We start from the raw sequence: 18,159 nt of genomic DNA on the forward strand, positions 1-18,159 counted from the left end.
CAGAAATAAAATAAGGCTGCATGCAGGATACCTTTCACTATGAACTTAAATACACTAAAATTACAGTTTGCATTTTTTTTTCAAACTAGTAAACAGCATTACAGTACAGTGACATTTTTTAAAATGTATATGTTGTGAAATTAAAATTGAAAACACAACAGTGCCAAAATCAGAATGCCTCTATATAAAATATATGCACTCACCAAACAATGCCACACAAAAGACTAAAACAACTTACTTTTCTTGCATGAATATGCACAGATAAAAATTGACAGTACCTTTCCTTTAACACTCTGAATAGGGTCCACTACTACAGCAACAGCCCGCTCTGACAGGGCTTCAAAGCTCTGCTGAGTGTTGATATCCACGCCAGACAGCCAGCACCCAAAGCCAGGGTGACTGTGGTACCAACCAACCACCATCTCTGGCCTGAAACAGACAGGGCATTGAGAGGAAGAGCCTTAACTGTACAGAGAATGAACTCCACACTCAAAATGAAAGAGGATCTCAACAAAATGGGTATAAATTGGGCAGGGTACAGGGAAACACAGGTGTGAAAAAAAACATGGGTAAAAAAATGCTTCTTTCATCATGCTATAGTGAAAACATGAAAATGAAGAAAGTGCGACAAAGGAGTGTTATCATTAAGGGGATGTGCATTAGCAGTGGAAGATCATGCTTTCAATTTTTCACCCTGTTACCACACCTTCTCTGAGCCAGTTTTTACCCTTTCAGCACTTGAGACTGAATATCCACCCTTTAAATATCAATTAAATCAGCAGTGGGACTAAGAACTCCGTCAAGAAGCAATTTGCACTATGTTGCTGGGCTGCTGAGCCTTTTGTTCACATTAATTTTGAAGTTTTTCACAGTAAAGGTATTTGAGCAAGCAGATGACAACTGTTGAAGGGCATAAATGGTATAACATATGACTATAATACTGTCTTATGTCTTCATAGTAAAAAATACAAATGCATATTACCAGCCAAGTGCGCGCACACAAATTAGCAGCTACAAAAAATGTAAACAAATTGTACTAATATACAATAAAAATAATGCATATTTACCTTCCAGTCTGCTTAAGCATATCTAACATTTTAGCTTGAAAGACAGGGTCTACTGCTTCAACACTGACTCCCTGTTTAAAAAAGCAATTTCATTAGTCCTTTTTTAACAGCCTATAAAACAAAATTCCCCCCAAAAACTTGTCCCCCAGATCTGTGCGAAACGAATATGTATGAGAATAGAATAGTGTATATGACTCCTTCACAGTGTCACTTTAATACCACAATGAAGGAAGTGAATAACACCACAAATGCCTAACAATTTAGATTTTTATTGAAACATCTAAATTAGGCACAGCTTTTTTAGCAATAAAAATGCAAATTACAGCAACCAATTACAGCACACCTCAAAAGATTAAAACTAAAAGAAAAATTACCTTTAAAGTTACTAATGACTGCTACACATAAGTGTTTTGATATCCCCATTTTTTTTTAAAAAGGCACATATGCTACATATGTCAAACAGCTACATATGCTGATTTTTTTAACTGTGTGATGAACAGACAAAAGCTTAAATTTGTAGATTGATATTGTGAATGCCTCTGCACTTTTACTTTAAAAATGATTAATATAATAAAAAAAGAGTGCTCACTGTTCCTGATTGAGGCATAGCAAACACATCAATCACTCTGACGGTGTAGTCATCCACAAATTCCCCCAGCATCAAACCCATGACTTCCATCGGAACACCAGCCCGCCCATGTTTCAACATCTGTGTAATAAAAAATTACAGTAATGGAAAGATTTAAAATGAGTTCTAAACATTAGCAAACAAACACAATGAAAATGCATCTTACCTTACTACAATTTTGCTACAAGTAATTATAAACAATGGTTAATTAAGTAACCTGTTTCTCAATCAACATCACGTCATTAATAGTTGTCAGAGCAGCAGTTAAAGACTTTTAGTGCCACATGTCACAGGCACTTTTTTTCTTTAAAGCAGCCTCCAGGATAATTTGAACCTGACAAGTTATCACTATAATGCGGAGGTGACATGACACGGTCTTCAAAGGCAAAATAATCAATGTGAGCGACAAAGAAACAAAACCAACAGTGATTTGAAGTATTTCACTTAGTAGTTCTTAAGCATAACAAAATGAAGCATCAAAGTTAATAAAGCAAAATAAAAAAAAACGTTTTGATTAATTATTTTGTGGGTTTCATGAATATTCATTTTCTTACCTTCAGCAACGCAAGGGAAGAAATGTACACTTGTTCTGCTGTATCTACTGCTGGGGCATCGGTTGGAGGACCCTGAATGAAAAAAAACGCATACTTTCTACACAATTTCTAGGATTTTTGTTTTATACAGAAAGAAAGCTGCAAGATTTAAAATGTTATAGTTTTGAGATACATAGGACAGCTTATATACCCATACATGGTGGTTTCCTTCTCTGGTTATAATGGGAGATCAATTTCCCTCTTGAACTATCTCTGGATATGGTATCGAATTCAAAAACAGTAATACTCCTGTATCATTTCAATCATGTAACAGAAACTAATTCCACTACTGTTACATTAGGCTAGCAAGCTTTAATGAATTTTCAGGAGTAATAGAAAAGGGGCAATAAAATATATTGTAAATCAACCTTTTTACTTGTACTTAAAAATGAAATTTAAGTATCTAGCACATTCACAAATATGAAATGAATTCATAGGATAGTGAGATTCCCCTAGTTTTAATTGCATAGCACTCATGTACAGTACGGAACATATTCATACACATCACAAGCCATTACTGGTTATACTGACAAGCTTGGTTTAAAAGCTGTGTGTTGGTATAGTATTAAAAACAAAAAGTATCTAATCACCTAAGCTAATACACAGCCTGCCTAGTGACGTAAACCACTGTCATTTTCCCTTTGTCAAAAGTCTTTGATTCAGCAATTATCTGTGTGATTCTAATGGTGGTGTGAAGTAAACACCACTGGGCTGAGTAATAATCAACACAGCAAACAACAATCTTCTTGGCACTAGCAGTTTGAGTTCTAAAGATAACTTGCAGATTAGGGCATTGGGAACACTTTGCAGGTATCTGCCACAGGTACAGCAGGAGAGAATTGTATTCACTATCCCCAGGTAGAAAAGCTGTGAACAAAATACACAGCTATTTGTCTTGCGCTAAATTAAAAAAAATTAACACAATTTCTTCCAGATCATCAGTACACTGTCAGACACTGCTAAACATGTTTTTGCACAAGTTTTTATTCCACTTTTATTAACAAATGCAATGTGTCCTTTATATAGGCAAAAATGAAACCAAGATGAATTGCTTTGTCTTCTAACAAGTCTGACTGTAAAGCTTGACCTGATTTTGCTCACTATGGTCTCATAGCTAGGTTTTCCTCCAAATTTTTACAAAATGCCACATTGTCACATTTTTCCATTATAAAGTTTCATTTTTGCACTTTTTTTGTGCCAGAAGGGGAAAGAGTAGGGGGCGTTGTTTGGAAGAATACTGTAGCTACTCTAAGCATAAGAACTTGAAATTAGGTCGGATTTTTTCCCCTTAGATGTGTACATGTACATATGAGCTAGCATTTCAATTCTGAAAATGTCTACACCTCATTTTCTCTCCATCTTGACAGCATCTGCTCAGGTACTAAGTGGGGTTGTGTACAGAGAGTACATATGTAATTCTACACAGCCTTATGCATGCCAGATGAAATCTTGTGTTTTTAAATTTTCTGACATTTGGAGAAAAAGGTTAATTATTTTGTCATAATAGCTGCAATGCAGGGTATGTCTGTGATGCATTGTGAGTCACTTTTTCACAATCTTTAAAATACAGTGACGTGATAATATAGGCTTTTAGGGCTGGGCGATATGGCCAAAAACATTATCACGATAAAAATTTTCATATCACTCGATATGGATAATTATCACAATAAATGTCAAATCATTATTTCTTTCAAGTTTAAAGGCAGATTTTTTTCTCCTGAGTGAAAGTTGAAGAAACCAGACAGTTAATTGGTAAATTAAACAACTCTTTATTTTAAGAACACAACAAACACTTGCCAAACAGCAGAAACATTAAATTAATCTGAGGTAAAGAGTATTCAAGTCTTTTTTATGTCAAAATATATATCTTAATAGAAAAATTAAATACTGCAGTGTGATAAAACACACATAGAAGATGGCTCAGACAGACTGCAAAGTTTAAAGTGCTCTGTTTTATGTCTGATCGTAAAAAGCCAAAATATCTCCAAATTACCGAAGTTGAATGACCTTTTCTATCGACGATGTCATCGTCCTTCGAGCTGGTCGTGGGCAGCACTACATTTGCTTCAGTGTCGCTCATTTCTCCACTCTAACTACAATCCTGTCAACCACTACCGCGTGGGTAAACAAGACCACGTTAGCTGCCTGGTCTGCAACACGCACACACACTCGCTCAGTATTTTGTGCGCACGCGCATATCATGCGCCAAGCATAAACATATATCGAACATTTATCAAACTTTTGTTAAAATTATATCGAGGAAAATTATATCGCGATAATTATCGTTATCGAATTATCGCCCAGCCCTATAGGCTTTCACCACTTTTTATTTAAAATGCATATCTTAGTTTTTCAAAGTTTCAAAGAATCAGTTAAATTTCCCTTTACTGGTCAGAAATTACAGTGAGATCACTGTATAAACTCCAGGAAATGTCCGTGACACTAAGTAATCAGATGTAAAAACAACGTCAATTTGTGATTGGCCATGTGCTTGCGATTAATGAAATGCAGCTGTTTTTCAGGTGCCAAAATACAAATGTCTTCAAACTAGGAGGGTGTGACAGAAAAGGGAAGACAAAGGAGCTCTTCCGTTTTAATTAAGAGCAAAACCGTTTGAACAAATAACACAAGCTAATGCAAAGTAGCCTAAAGAGATTAAAACCAACAATCAATGTCATTGAAGAAAGCCATTTCAATGATAAAATAATCAGCTTTACAGTGTCATAGTATACACAGGATTTAAAAAGTGCAAAACCTCCCAAGTCGCTCAACCCGTAAATGTGCTCATTTGAGTGTGGGGTGAGCTTGACGATCACAGGTTCAAGCCTGAGTCACGTCACTAGCCGACTGGCACGATCCCGCAATCGGCGGTACACAATTATCAAAAGTAGGTGGGATTAGTGAGAACGCTTGATTCACAGAGACCACTGTAGCCACCTAGATGCATACACGCATGTGGTGCTATTGGTGAGGGCTGTACCTCCTTTACTGGGCTATGACAAGTCAGAAGTGTTAGAAACCAAATGTCTCATTGGTAGGCGGCTTAGAAGAGCCTGCCTTCACTTTCTCATTTTCCTTTCTGCCGTTGTGTAAATTGCGGCAACAATTTGAGGAAAAACACACAATTGGCTTGTTTAGATTGGAAAAGTATCATAAAAATAAAGGTGATTCAATTAAAAAAAAAAGAAAATAATGGTCTTGTACATTGACTAATCACTGCACATGCTTGGACCGACCGGGAGAATTTTTAGTCAAAGGAATTTTAATACCAAACCAAGAACTTCTGAAGACTAGCTATTAAAATAGATACAAACAATACTGATTAAATATCAACCAGTAATGGCTTTGTAGATGTTGTATGTTTATTTGACTAATTTCACTAAAATTTTTTAAACATTCTATTTTTGTCTTCTATCTTGTGACAAAAAACACAAATCACTTTTTTACTATAAGGTTAAAAAACCTTTAGTAAATAAAACCACAAGGTATAGAGAGCCCAAAACTTTATCATATAAATTAATCTTCAAAAGGTTATACATCAAATTCTTTTCAATATTATGTTTAGCACCCTAACCAGTAAAGCTCTGCTTTATTCAAATGTATGTGGATAAACAGAAAATTCATCCTCTAATGCACTTTTCCAGGGCAAATAGAAAGTTACAAAAACCTCTTTTTAGATTTCACGCTAAATGATACATATGTTGCTCATTTTAAGTTAGATATTTATTAAGTCTAATATGTACTTGTTTTAGATTTAAGCAAAAAGTCACGATTCTGACTTCCTAACCATACATGTGGCAGAAGAAGTGATTCACCATCACATCCCCTTAGAACTGGCTGACGATTTCACAGGATACTTCCTAATTGTTTTCCGACTGAGGAAAAGTATAAAATTCCTTATCTGTACACCTTGCCAAAGTGTCCTCATGGAATGCTTATACTTATTCAATTTTCAATACGGAAAGCTTGCATTTTTCTCAGCTAGTTAACTGGTGGTCAATGCGATTTAAACAAAACTAGACAGACTTGTTTAAGAGATCAGAGGCTGATACCGAGCTAGATAGAATTATTTGTTATTAACAGTGTTAATACATTTATAGGTAGTACACATTAAGAACAACATTTGTGCTTCAGGTCTAAAGCACTAACTGCTGTTTTGGGTCTTCATTTAGGCATACTTTTTACCAGAAAAAAAGCTATCAATTTAGAAAGCTAATTAAAATACCTGTTTATTCTAAGCATTAAATAGCAAATGATTAACATTTTAAAATATACAACTCATGCAACTCAAATGTTTGATAAAACCACAAACCACAAAGACAAAGAAACAGCATGCTCATTGGCACAAGAGTGATAGATCTCCAGAGGACTGATTAGACAAACAGAAACCAGCAACATTACATATGGTATGCCATTTTCACAGCTTCAGGATTAAGAAACGTAAAATGTTTCCTCTCACCAAGAAAGGCGGATGAAGCCAGATTTACAATGACTCTGACTGCCATGCAAAAAAAAATGTAATGTCGTCTCAAATTTCACAAAATAATTGTTTACTTAAAATAACTTCAGAATATGTAGCACTTTTTATAAAAGGACTGAATATCATTTATTCTTTCAGAAATCATTGTCATCATCATCAAGATCAAGCAGCATGGCTCATAAAATATACTAGCAGATTCTGGGAGAAAAACTTGGGCATTAATGAAGCCCTCCACCCACTACTGTGAGGAAGTGTCAGTCAGTAAACTGGTCTGCCAGCATGGCTTTAAACTTTGCCCCAGCCAGATGGTTTATTAACACTCTACTAAATAGCTGGATTTGTGGGTAAACCTTAGTAATACAGATCACATCTATATATAAAAGCTACATATATCAAAAGGATAAATTGCCTTTATTTGATATCATAATACATTTTGGAAAGTGTGTTTTTTATTTTTTCAACAGTGGTTGAAATGATAATCTTGCTCTTAAATATTTAAGTAAAACCACTAGAAATAGAATGTGGTATTTGGACTGCCTGAAGCTGCTCTTGTTGACAAAGTGTTAAGAAAAGGCATTTGTCATCGTAACAGCACAAAGCTAGCACCTCAAAGTGTTATCCACAAAGTCCTTCTCTGCAAATTTGTTAACGCTATTAGATAGATTACTCCACCTTTCCCATGGTGTGAACCGGTATCAATTATTGAGCCATTCTTTGATTATTATATTTTAATAAAATACCTGCTGATTAATTGCGAGCCAAGGTGTTATTGTGAGACTGGGTCACTGGCACTATTTACTTTACACTCACATGAAGCAGCATACAATGATTATTTTATTAATACCAAGACGTTGCAGAATAGGAATGTCCACATTACACACTTCCAAAGGTGTTTCTGCATTTGCTCTATTTTTTAATCATTAACCTCTCTAAGCACTTCTACCTGTAAAAGGGACTCAAAGGAACACTATGCCCATTGTGATTTTCACCTGGTGTGTTGGAAAATTCACACCCGCCTAAAGTGTTGTTTAGCACACCAGTCCAGTGTTACAAACATACACGGAAAAGCACATAAATGCATAAGAAACCACTCGGAAATAATCAGTAAGAGATATAATATTCCACCAGAAAAAGAAAGAGTAATGTCTTCCTACTTTGGTGAGACTAAAATGTTTTAAACATATCTTATTATGTCTTTTACTTTTTTAAATATATGTCTAGTTCTTTTCCCTGGTTTGACATTTATCAAAAATAGCGGTCATGTAGTTAACTACTGCACAGTTTCATGACAGCCTTACATTTTGTTATTTTTCTACAGAGTGCATCTTTCTTTTTAAGAAAATAAAGATCTAAATCCAGCCTTTCCAAATCAACACTCCTCTTCATTTGATTGGAACAAGGACATTTCCAAAATTCTGGTTCACACAAAATGCATCTCATTCTCATGAAGCAGAAGATAATAGTAGATTTAAATCTTTGAAAGTACTGAATATTCAAAGAGCAAAAGCGGAAAACAAACTGCATGTAAACCAATTCCTCCTCTCACCGCTTCTGTGATATTCAGAGGCAACCTGTTATTGGAGGTGTTAATTGGCAAATTCAGTACAAGTCAGGAGCATGTTCCCTGTCGTCCTAGCCCAGCAAGGCTAGGTCATTAAACTGGAAATGAATTCTTTCATGCTGTCTTAACCCTTTAAATGCATGGCTTGCTATAGGTCTTTCCAGCTTTATAAAAGTATAGGCACAAAACATAACTGGCAGTCAAGACAAAAAAATTCTGCAATATAATTTTCATTACTTTATTGCATTTCAGGTTAACAATTCCAGGTGAAATCTAAAATCCTGAGTGCAACAATTAAATATATTCAAAGCATTTATTTGATTAAAGCTCGCTTAGCTGACTGTAGATCTGCATTTCAGAGAACTCATTAAGATTTGAATACATCAACTAAAACATATGGAAAAGTATGCTGCATTTGTATTCACCTTTGGAGATCAAACTGCAATTAACACTTAGCACCACAGTAACAGGCACTGTTTCAAAATATAGCTACAGTAGCTGGAACATTGTAAAAAAAATCAAAAACTGAATTTACTAAGAATCACAATATCATATTCATTCTTTGAAGAATTGCATTATACATTCCAGAGCAAGAAAGTGCTCAAATTATGGAATGTTTCATAAAAAATAATTTCCATTACCACATTACAATGGATTCTCATGTTAACCCTTTTTCTTCCCCCCAAAAAATCTAATCTAATTCTAGGCTAGCAACTATACAATTATACTAATTACAAATGATAAAATTATTCTAAGCTAAGGAGTAACATTTTTGTTTCTGCCTTTAGATCAGTTTTACACCTGGGTGTAATTCTTCAGTTTTTATAGTGTTTGTGTTTATTTGTATTTCAGGATCAAGCACACAAACAGAAGGCTTCTACCACAACACTTATATTTGTGAAGCCTGAGAGATGAACGTTGAGTGTACTCATACTTAACAGTTTACAGATTGGCTTAGAATGTCCCGACGCAGCATTTACACAATCAAAACTCAATGCACAACAAAGATAAACACCTGAAAATACTTTGAATATATTGTAGTGCATAAGTAAAGTATAATAAAAAAAAATTCAAATTAATCTTTTCCAGACTCATCAACTATAAATATAAAACTCTGTTTAACACTTGAATGTATTTCACTTTTGGAATTGTCCCATTTCTTTTTCTGAAGACAATTAAGACAAGGCACAACAGGAAAGTTTTGCATTTAAAATGTGTATATATATATAGGCTGTATAAGACATTTAGCGAATAGGAAGAATTGTCCTACTTTTTTAAAATTATTTCACTGTACTGCTGACATAGAACAGTTTGACAGTACCTGTTGCTTTGCTTAACTATATAACATCCCACTTTAAGTGGCTGTAGAATGCTATAAGTGGAAAGAAATTCAATGTCAGAATTAAAAAGCAGTCTGTTATCGGACATGCTCATGACACAATAGCCTTACATAAATTACCCAGTTCACAAGTCTGGCATAATGTTTAGATGCCATCCAGGCAGCCCCCCCAGACTTGGAGAATCTCCTTTGGGATTCTTGTTGAGATCTCGCCGCTACCTCTGTCATCACATTCTGTATCTGCCAAAATTACTCTCCAAGATCAGAGTTTTAAAATCACCACAGAAACAAACAAGGGGATAGCGACAATTCCTTGCTTTCCGTCCATACAAGGTATCAATAGGTTGTGATTCAATTTGAATGCGACCCATGGCACCCTCAGAGACTGTTGCTGCCAATTCAATGACTTGCAAAGCAGCACATGCATTACACACTGTTACTCTTAAAATTGCTGTACATCTGAGTTTGAGAGGTGGCACTCTAGTTTTGTCCGTTTTATGTTTCTAGTTATTTCAGACTACATTAAGTGACCTTCTAAACTGTGAAAATGGCATTGCCACAAACTGTAGACACATCTACACACTTTCACTATTAATGGGCTTATTTCAGTGAAATATGTATCATATCCAAGGACAAAAGACATTGTGGTCGATTCTATTTCTTACACTGTAATGTTCAGCTTCCATCTGCTTATTTCAAAGAAACTATTCCACACGTCACTTAAACTTGAGAGCAAAGGGAAATTGCTGGGGGAAAACTGACACCTCACCTGACCCAGTCCAGGCATCCCACCACCAAGCCTCAGGAGTCTGTCCATGTTTCTTTAAAAGAGGAGAAATGCAAAAGTTATTATGCCTGCAACTTTCAACACAGTAATTCACCTTCAATCTTTAAATGTCAAAAATATTGGTGGTAATTACTACACAACATCAGATTTCCTGTTAATTAACACCACATTCTAATTCAAGAATCTGCCTTCCTTGCTAATTAACAGAATCATTTTTTGCTTTGTTTTGAAGGTTACCTTGGTTTACTGCAGGGCTATACCTATAGAGTTTTCTCAACCAGATGAGTTGTACTCTTCATGCTTTTGAAGGCTGCCTCTCCTTCCAAAGTAATAGCTTTGGAATACCTAAGGCAACTCTTATTTTAAAATTAAGTGAAAAATAAGGTTTCACTACACATTAGGGAGAAATCTTGATTAGTAACTCTGATGTTAATTATCTTGCAGCTTGTCAGATATAATCAATACCTCATGTGATATGTGGTGTCAAATGATATAAATCTCTAAACAAATGAGTGTTTAATTTGTATTTCACGTCATGTAAAGCACAGCTTTATGTATGTTACTACTGGATACCATAACAGTTCAGTGCAGCTTCAAGAAGAGATGTCTGTAATAATCGATCACAAACCAGACCCTGATTTTAAGACTTTTTAATAAATAAACCTAACAGTACACAATCCAAGCTTACCACTTGTCATAAAATTTGGATTTCTGGATAAATGTGCATTTTAAAGTAAAAAGTGAGTAAAATGAATGCTTGTTGTAACACAAATTCAGAGAATTTCATATAATTGTCTTCAAATCAGTATTAAGATTAATTAAGAAAATTCATTCTTCCATCTGTTTTAATTGAAAAAGTGAATTACACAGGTGTCACGTTCATTATCGTCATTCCTTCTGTTCAACTTCAGCCTGCTTCAGGCACTGTTTTTCAGATGCAGAGTGGAATAAAATAAGAGGAGGTGTTCACACTAATTCTAGGAAAAGCTGTGCGCTTTTCCAGGAGTGGACTGGATGAATTAAATGGTGATGCAATAGTACTTCCAGTATCTGACAGACCATGTTGACAGCAGTGTTTCACCATGTACGGTGACCTACATAATACTGCTGTAGTCCTTAGAACAGCCATTGAAAAATGACCAGGAGGGGCTCTGGATAGTTCTAATACGATTTAGTTGTTGCGATATAACCCTGTAGAAGGCAAAGTTATTGAGCCAACAAAGATAAGTGAAATAAACAGGAGATGTACAAAGAATTCACAGATTTATATTTAAAAAAAAACATAAGCACTTATGTTGTGTTTTTTATTTTGACCTTATTTTTTGGTAATTTTGGTATTTGGTATTTGTCCCACTGTAGCTCACAAACACAGTCTTCATCTAGAGACCCCATATACCGAGGCAGAAGGCGGGTCTCATTTTCTTTGAGCAGGGATTACTAAGATTTTTTTCACTCAGAGATAGAAATTACCTTTTGAGGTACCCAGAACTAGTACTTAGCACAAACGATCTGCTGAACAAATGTAACCCTTCTCATCATGTTCTTCACTCTCTAATGAATTGACTGCTTAAAAACACATAAAGGCACTAACAGAATCATGTATTAAAATATGAGTGCATGCAGAATTACTATTACACAATCTCTTAGTGCCTTATTGATCAGGTCAGGCTCAGTACGGTTTTATTTTACTGACTAAGCAGTGGAAAATTCACATTAATTTTGCACGGATCTATGAACAGTTCACAATATGAAGAAGAAACAGGGATGTCAACATCAGCATTTATCTTCTGTATTTTGTACCTGCACTTCCATATTCTCTCGTTACGTTAACTATTATCTTTCCATTCTCTTAGCTGTACTGTTTTCTTTCTTCCCATTGCTATTTTGTCCCCCCACCACAGGATGCTTTTTTAGTAATTATACATTATAGAAATTATCAGGTGATCACAACTGAATCCACACACATTAAAAGTATAAAAATAGAGCAAGGCAGTCAAGTCACAGACATGATAATCTTATTTCAGACCCACTTTTGAAGAGTGGTTTCTTCCTAACACTAGCTAAACACTGATGGTGTGCTAAGTGGACATTAAATTGAAGGTGTAAATTACTTTCTGCGTTTCTACATTCCAATCCATTTCTACATTCCATGGGCTTGGTGAAAGGTTTGCCTTAAAAACTTAAACACCAGTGATTTCCATCACTCTAGTAACCTCTGGGACAGAAGTCAGCAACCTAAGGCATGCGTGCTATTATTGGCTCACAAAGGGATTTTTAACAATGTGCACTTGCAATAAAAGTCTAATTAACAAAGAAAGTAAGTTAAAAATGAATAAAGCAATACTTGACGTTCCCAATAATGGCTCTTTGGTAAAGAAAAAATGATGCAATTGACATTTTACTGCACTGTTTTTAACGGGGTAAGCTTATCGTTTTCACAGAAAAGCTCACAATCATTGCAGCTGATACATTTTTTTACACTTAAGTGTAAAGACAAACATTTTGGACAAAATGGCAGCTGCTATGAAAGTTAGATGTTGGCTCATTTCTGCCCTTTTAGAGAGATGATTATGGATTTGTTCAACACAAGACCATGTGTTCGGGCTCTAAGCTGTGCAGACAAGGCGGAGACTATTAAACGTACCAATGTCTGCTAGATCAGAGGAGTGATGCATAAGTGAAATGGCTGAAAAATGGTAACAATCAACAGACACTGGCATTAAAAGATGAAGTATTTAGTGTTGCACATGAGTGCATTGATATAAACGACGTACCGCAATTAGCAATTCTTGCAAGGTTCTGTGACTCAGATGGAATTCGAGAAGAGCTGTAATGTCTAAAAACCATGCAAGGTACAACTACAGAGTGAGAAAGAGCTAAGACACGTATGTATTATGTCGTGGAATATTTTCTGTGACAACTGCCAGTGCCCTTGCTATGAGAAAATAGAAGGTTTTTGCAAAGATCGCTGCGGATCACACTGGCATCCCACAGTAAATTTTCATCTTATTATTGAAAAAATCTTTGTGCCAAGATTTCAAATTATGATCTCAATAATGTAATGACTACAGGGGTGAAGATAGCAAATTTTCTGTTCCTCGGTTTGCCTTGAAGCTGAAGGAGATGGACGTCCACATTCTCTCATATTTAAAGAGGGAGAGTTCTCATGAATCGCGACATGGCCCTTCCTGCTCACTAGTCACTGTAATGACTAATGTAATGTGATATAATGTGCAAATTAAGTACAGGTATTACTTAATTCCTGGTATTAGCAGCAGATATTTCAGTACAGAAAGTTTCCAATGTGATCTGCATGGAGAGTTAACAAGTAAATTCTATTTATTAGTAAAATCACAGCAAAATTGAGAACAATATTTCTACTGTATTCACAGAGATGGATTCACAAGCCTGCTTGTTTACAGTGTAATAAGGCTGCAGCATGTCACCGGAAGCTTTGTTGCCTAGTTCTAAACAGCAGAGAATAGTGATGTGCATTCCTGGAAATTTGTATCTATTTTGTGATGTAAATTGGAGGTTTCACAAGTTACTATGTACATTTTACTTTTATTGTAGTTTGAAATTCACTCAGCAATGCTGATTCTTTCTAACCCTAACATGTAAAAATAGCATCACAGTTCCCCTTTAAAGTGTCAAGCTATAAGCTTAAGTTTAGAGAACTCAGAAAGGTAAAGCAAGTATAAGGATCACACTAAATGGTAAGGCATGCACATAAGATCTAAAATCAATAAATTAATTTTAATATCATGTTTTAATTACTAAAAATTTAAGTAGAGGTATTCCTGACATTCAAAAAGTATCAATGGCACACAAATCCATAAAAATAACTGAATGGGCTCACCCTTGATACCTTGGCCCCTTCTGAATGGTTGATAAGCCCTATTCTAGTTCATCTCAGCATTACCGAGAGGTATCAAGACACCATTTATTTCTATTTTTTTTACAAAGTTTAACAATAAAAAGAACATTCCCTGGGAACCATGAAGAAATGGTTAAACAGATAGATTCCTTGCATTCTATAAGCTACAGTCATACAAGATGGGCCTTCTCTCATTTGTACGCCTTATATAGAAAAACTGCATTTTTGTTCTGACAGTTTTGTAACTTTTTACCCTCTACAATCTAGAATTTGCAGCTCTTAAATATAGCTTGCACTTAAAAAGGAGAGACAGAGATAGTCTCTCCAAGACATAGCTTGATATGTATAACCTTCTCTTATTAAAAACAATGTGATCATGCATCACTAACAAGAGAGCTGAAGCACTACTGGAAGGACAGATAACACTACAAGCTCACAGGTGCTCAAGCAAGCCACAGGGGCCACCGTCATTGATACTGGCTAATGAAACAGCAATATCCAGACTGTTGAGCTCTGGGTGGGCACTTTCACTGGCTGAATAGCTAGGAAACCCAAACCTACAGTTTTACAGACCTACAATCTTTTGTGTTTGTCAGGTTACATCATTGTTCTATCCAGATTAGGCCCTTAAATTCCTGAAACTATAATCCAGAGTATTGGTTTTAACTCCTGGTTTAAAAAGTTAAGGACAAAAAAGGGAAACATGGGATAAATTAGTACTTCACAACTGAAACAATACCAAAGGCTGATAAGAGAAAGCAATGCTTGCTCACCATCTAGGCCCAGTTTTCTCTCTCAATACTATCTAAAGATCAAACACTAGTTTATGGTACTGTTCTTACTATATACAGAATATGGCACAAACCCACAACCAGGTGTGTCACTTTTCAAGACATAAGTGTTGAAAAGTAACCCCTTATTGAAATCCCCACTAACATGCATTTCAGCAGAGTAAATTTATAAAAATAATTCAGGACACAAACTTAAAAAAAAACTGTACATGACTATTACAATGACCACTGCATAAAATAACAAGTGTGTACCAAGCACAAAATATAAGGAACAGATTTTGAGGAAATAAACTTGAGGAAACCTTAACTGTACTCAAGAAAGGCCAAAGCATGTTTCTTAATATCATAAAACCCATTAAGAGTTACCACACAAAAAAGAAACATGCTTCATGGTTAGTCTTCAAATCAGAGCAGCATAAATATGGCACATTAAAAAAAAATACATGAAGCTATATAGCACAACCTGCAAGACATATTAAGTCATGATAAATTATGAATTTGTATAGTGCTTTTTATTTCAAAGGATACCAAAGCACAACCAATTCAGCTAAAACTGAAGAGCAGCACTACTATTAACACGTCTTAACATTTGTACCCAATACAGTGGGACATTTTATTGGAGCAATACAAGTGAAGGAATGTGGGCGAGATAAAACTGCATGACTGCATCTGGAATTTCAAACTACAAATTGCCACTTATGAGTCCAGAACCAGTACCCAACACAGATGCCCCACAGCAAATCTGGTGAAGTACTTACAAATTACTTTATTGAATTAAGGGAGATTTAGGGAGGCAACATTACACAAGTCCAGAATGGAATTAGCCACGACAGCTCAGTTTAGAACCCACATCATCTAAACACCACTAGGGGACATATAATGACCAAGCAGTCAGGTTTAAGGTCTCCTTCAAAGGACAAAATCACCCATAGCACAATCTCTCCTGTAACCATACTGGAGAATTGGTCTAAAAACTCTGGTCTACAGAGAAGAGTGCCACCTACTGGTCCACCAGCAACAATAGTAGCAGAAAGCTGGTTTCATTAGGTCTCCTATCCCAGTAATGACCAGACAAACACTGCTTAGTTTTGGGGATTTGATGAGATCATGCAACAGGGCAGCAATATTGCTGTGTCACTATGTGTCAACTATATTACAAAATTAAAATCACAAATGTATACACATTTATTAATTGTCTACAACACCTAAGTAATCATACAAACAAGGAGAAATAAGTCAATGTGAAAAATTAATGAAAATATTGTATTTTCTACATTTTGGTGATGAAGTACTATTTTCACCTTGTATAATGATGCCAGACCTTGCTAAAAATTATTAGATATTTACATGATAATGTCACTGCAATGCTGACACGTATTGTCCAGGCTCTATAGTATTTAGCACTCAGCTAAACATTACTTCAGTACTGAAGACTGATTTATCGGCTTAAAAAATATTACGTGTAGTGTGAGATTATATATTGTCAACAAATTGAAGGACACCCACAAATTATAATTCTTAACATTATCAATTGAAATGGAAATCAAAACATACAAATTATAGCGGGGTTAAAGGTTATTGCAATTTTACTTTAAAAAAACTGACCCTATACTTGCTGTAGATTGCTTAGTCACCTCAAAGCTAAACTAACGAAGTGTATCGTAGACACCAACGGCAGAAGAAAACTCTCACAATCTATTATTATTCGTTTTAAATGACAGCTAAACACTGAGGTAAAAATACTACACAGCAAAAGTTATATGTTAATACTGCGAAGAAACCAATAACTGAAAAATCCTGACACTACCACTTAATCTCATTTCCCTAACTTCACGTTACACTAGAAGTATCCATAAGGTACGTTAAATTGTGAATTTTACATTATAAATGGACAGGTTCAGCCCTTTGTATTAGAATACTTCAACTGAAATATAAGTGATGTCAGGTGTATATATATATCGTCAGCAGTCTTAACAGTGTTGTCAATACAACCTGCATAACATAAGTAACAACAAACACAAATACATTTCAACCGTTTTTATATCACGCACGTCTAAGAACACCGTTTCTAAACATTTCGTTGATGGATAGCTTGACAGAATTCAAATGGATTTTATGTAGGCCGTAGTTACAAATGCCCATTTTACTCTTGGTAACGACTAGGCCTTCGAAACATTTCTACAATTATCCCCGGATCTGCACATTTTACACAGTCATAATCTATACACATATAATATTCTCCTGAAGCAGGTTGTATAAAAAAAAATACATTACCTGTAAAAAGGCAACAAAACGCAAAATCCGCTCAGGTATCTAAACGTGTAAACCCCGTTTAGCGTCTGCAATGAATCAGCCGGATTTCATTCAAAACAACCTCGCCGGCGCAGGAAACACTTCCGGGTCACCTACTATTGATTCCGTAAGTGTTGAAGAAATTAAGCCTTCATAAACAGAAGGCTGAGAGCCAAGTGTCACACTTAGATACTTGTTTTTGTGCGTAGTAACATCTTATTTTGCACGCGTAAATTATGATGAACCTGGTACTGTCGTTTGAACTGTAAAATGTTGTTTTCGTTTAAGAAAAGCTTTTTTTTGTGAAGAGTTCAGATTTAAGCACACTGATATAAACCAATAGATGGAAGATAAATGAAACAGATTGTAAACAGACGCCGGTTTCGTGCGCATCATAGAGACAAGGAAAAATGAAGCACTGTGCGATCGATAGATGCACACACATTTAACATAATGTGCTGGACGCATTTATTCAATTTACTTTTCATCAGTTCCTGACGTCGCTTCCATTGGATGAGAGTGGATCTAAGTTTAAAGAATGATAATTAAACGGGGATAAGGAAACAGCTTTGTGGCTTACAAGTAAAAAAGTTGTAAATTTAATTAAATGACGAAGAAATTATGACATTACCATCATTTGATAATTCAGGATGAATCTTTTCTGGATTAGGAATTTTATTAACCCTTTTATTGTAAGAACAGCCATTTAGTCCTAAAAACAGGTTCGTTCGAAAATAGGTTTAA

At 35.4% G+C, this 18,159-nt stretch overlaps 1 protein-coding gene across 1 annotated transcript in view; it reads right to left on the bottom strand.

Annotated features, from left to right (window-relative positions):
- psmd14 (proteasome 26S subunit, non-ATPase 14) overlaps nt 1-17,526 on the bottom strand; it is a 28,852-nt gene extending 11,326 nt beyond the window's left edge. The window contains exons 1-6 of the mRNA XM_088930775.1: nt 17,398-17,526; nt 10,438-10,489; nt 2,250-2,321; nt 1,657-1,776; nt 1,068-1,138; nt 279-429 (exon numbers count right to left, since the gene is read on the bottom strand). Coding sequence (XP_088786901.1) covers nt 279-429; nt 1,068-1,138; nt 1,657-1,776; nt 2,250-2,321; nt 10,438-10,485 — 462 coding nt within the window. The 5' untranslated portion in view covers nt 10,486-10,489; nt 17,398-17,526. The remainder of the gene's footprint in view (nt 1-278; nt 430-1,067; nt 1,139-1,656; nt 1,777-2,249; nt 2,322-10,437; nt 10,490-17,397) is intronic.
- Nucleotides 17,527-18,159: the final 633 nt, after the last annotated feature.

This window comes from Atractosteus spatula, chromosome 13 (genome assembly GCF_055471065.1).
Source record: "Atractosteus spatula isolate fAtrSpa1 chromosome 13, fAtrSpa1.hap1, whole genome shotgun sequence".
Lineage (NCBI taxonomy): Eukaryota > Metazoa > Chordata > Actinopteri > Semionotiformes > Lepisosteidae > Atractosteus > Atractosteus spatula.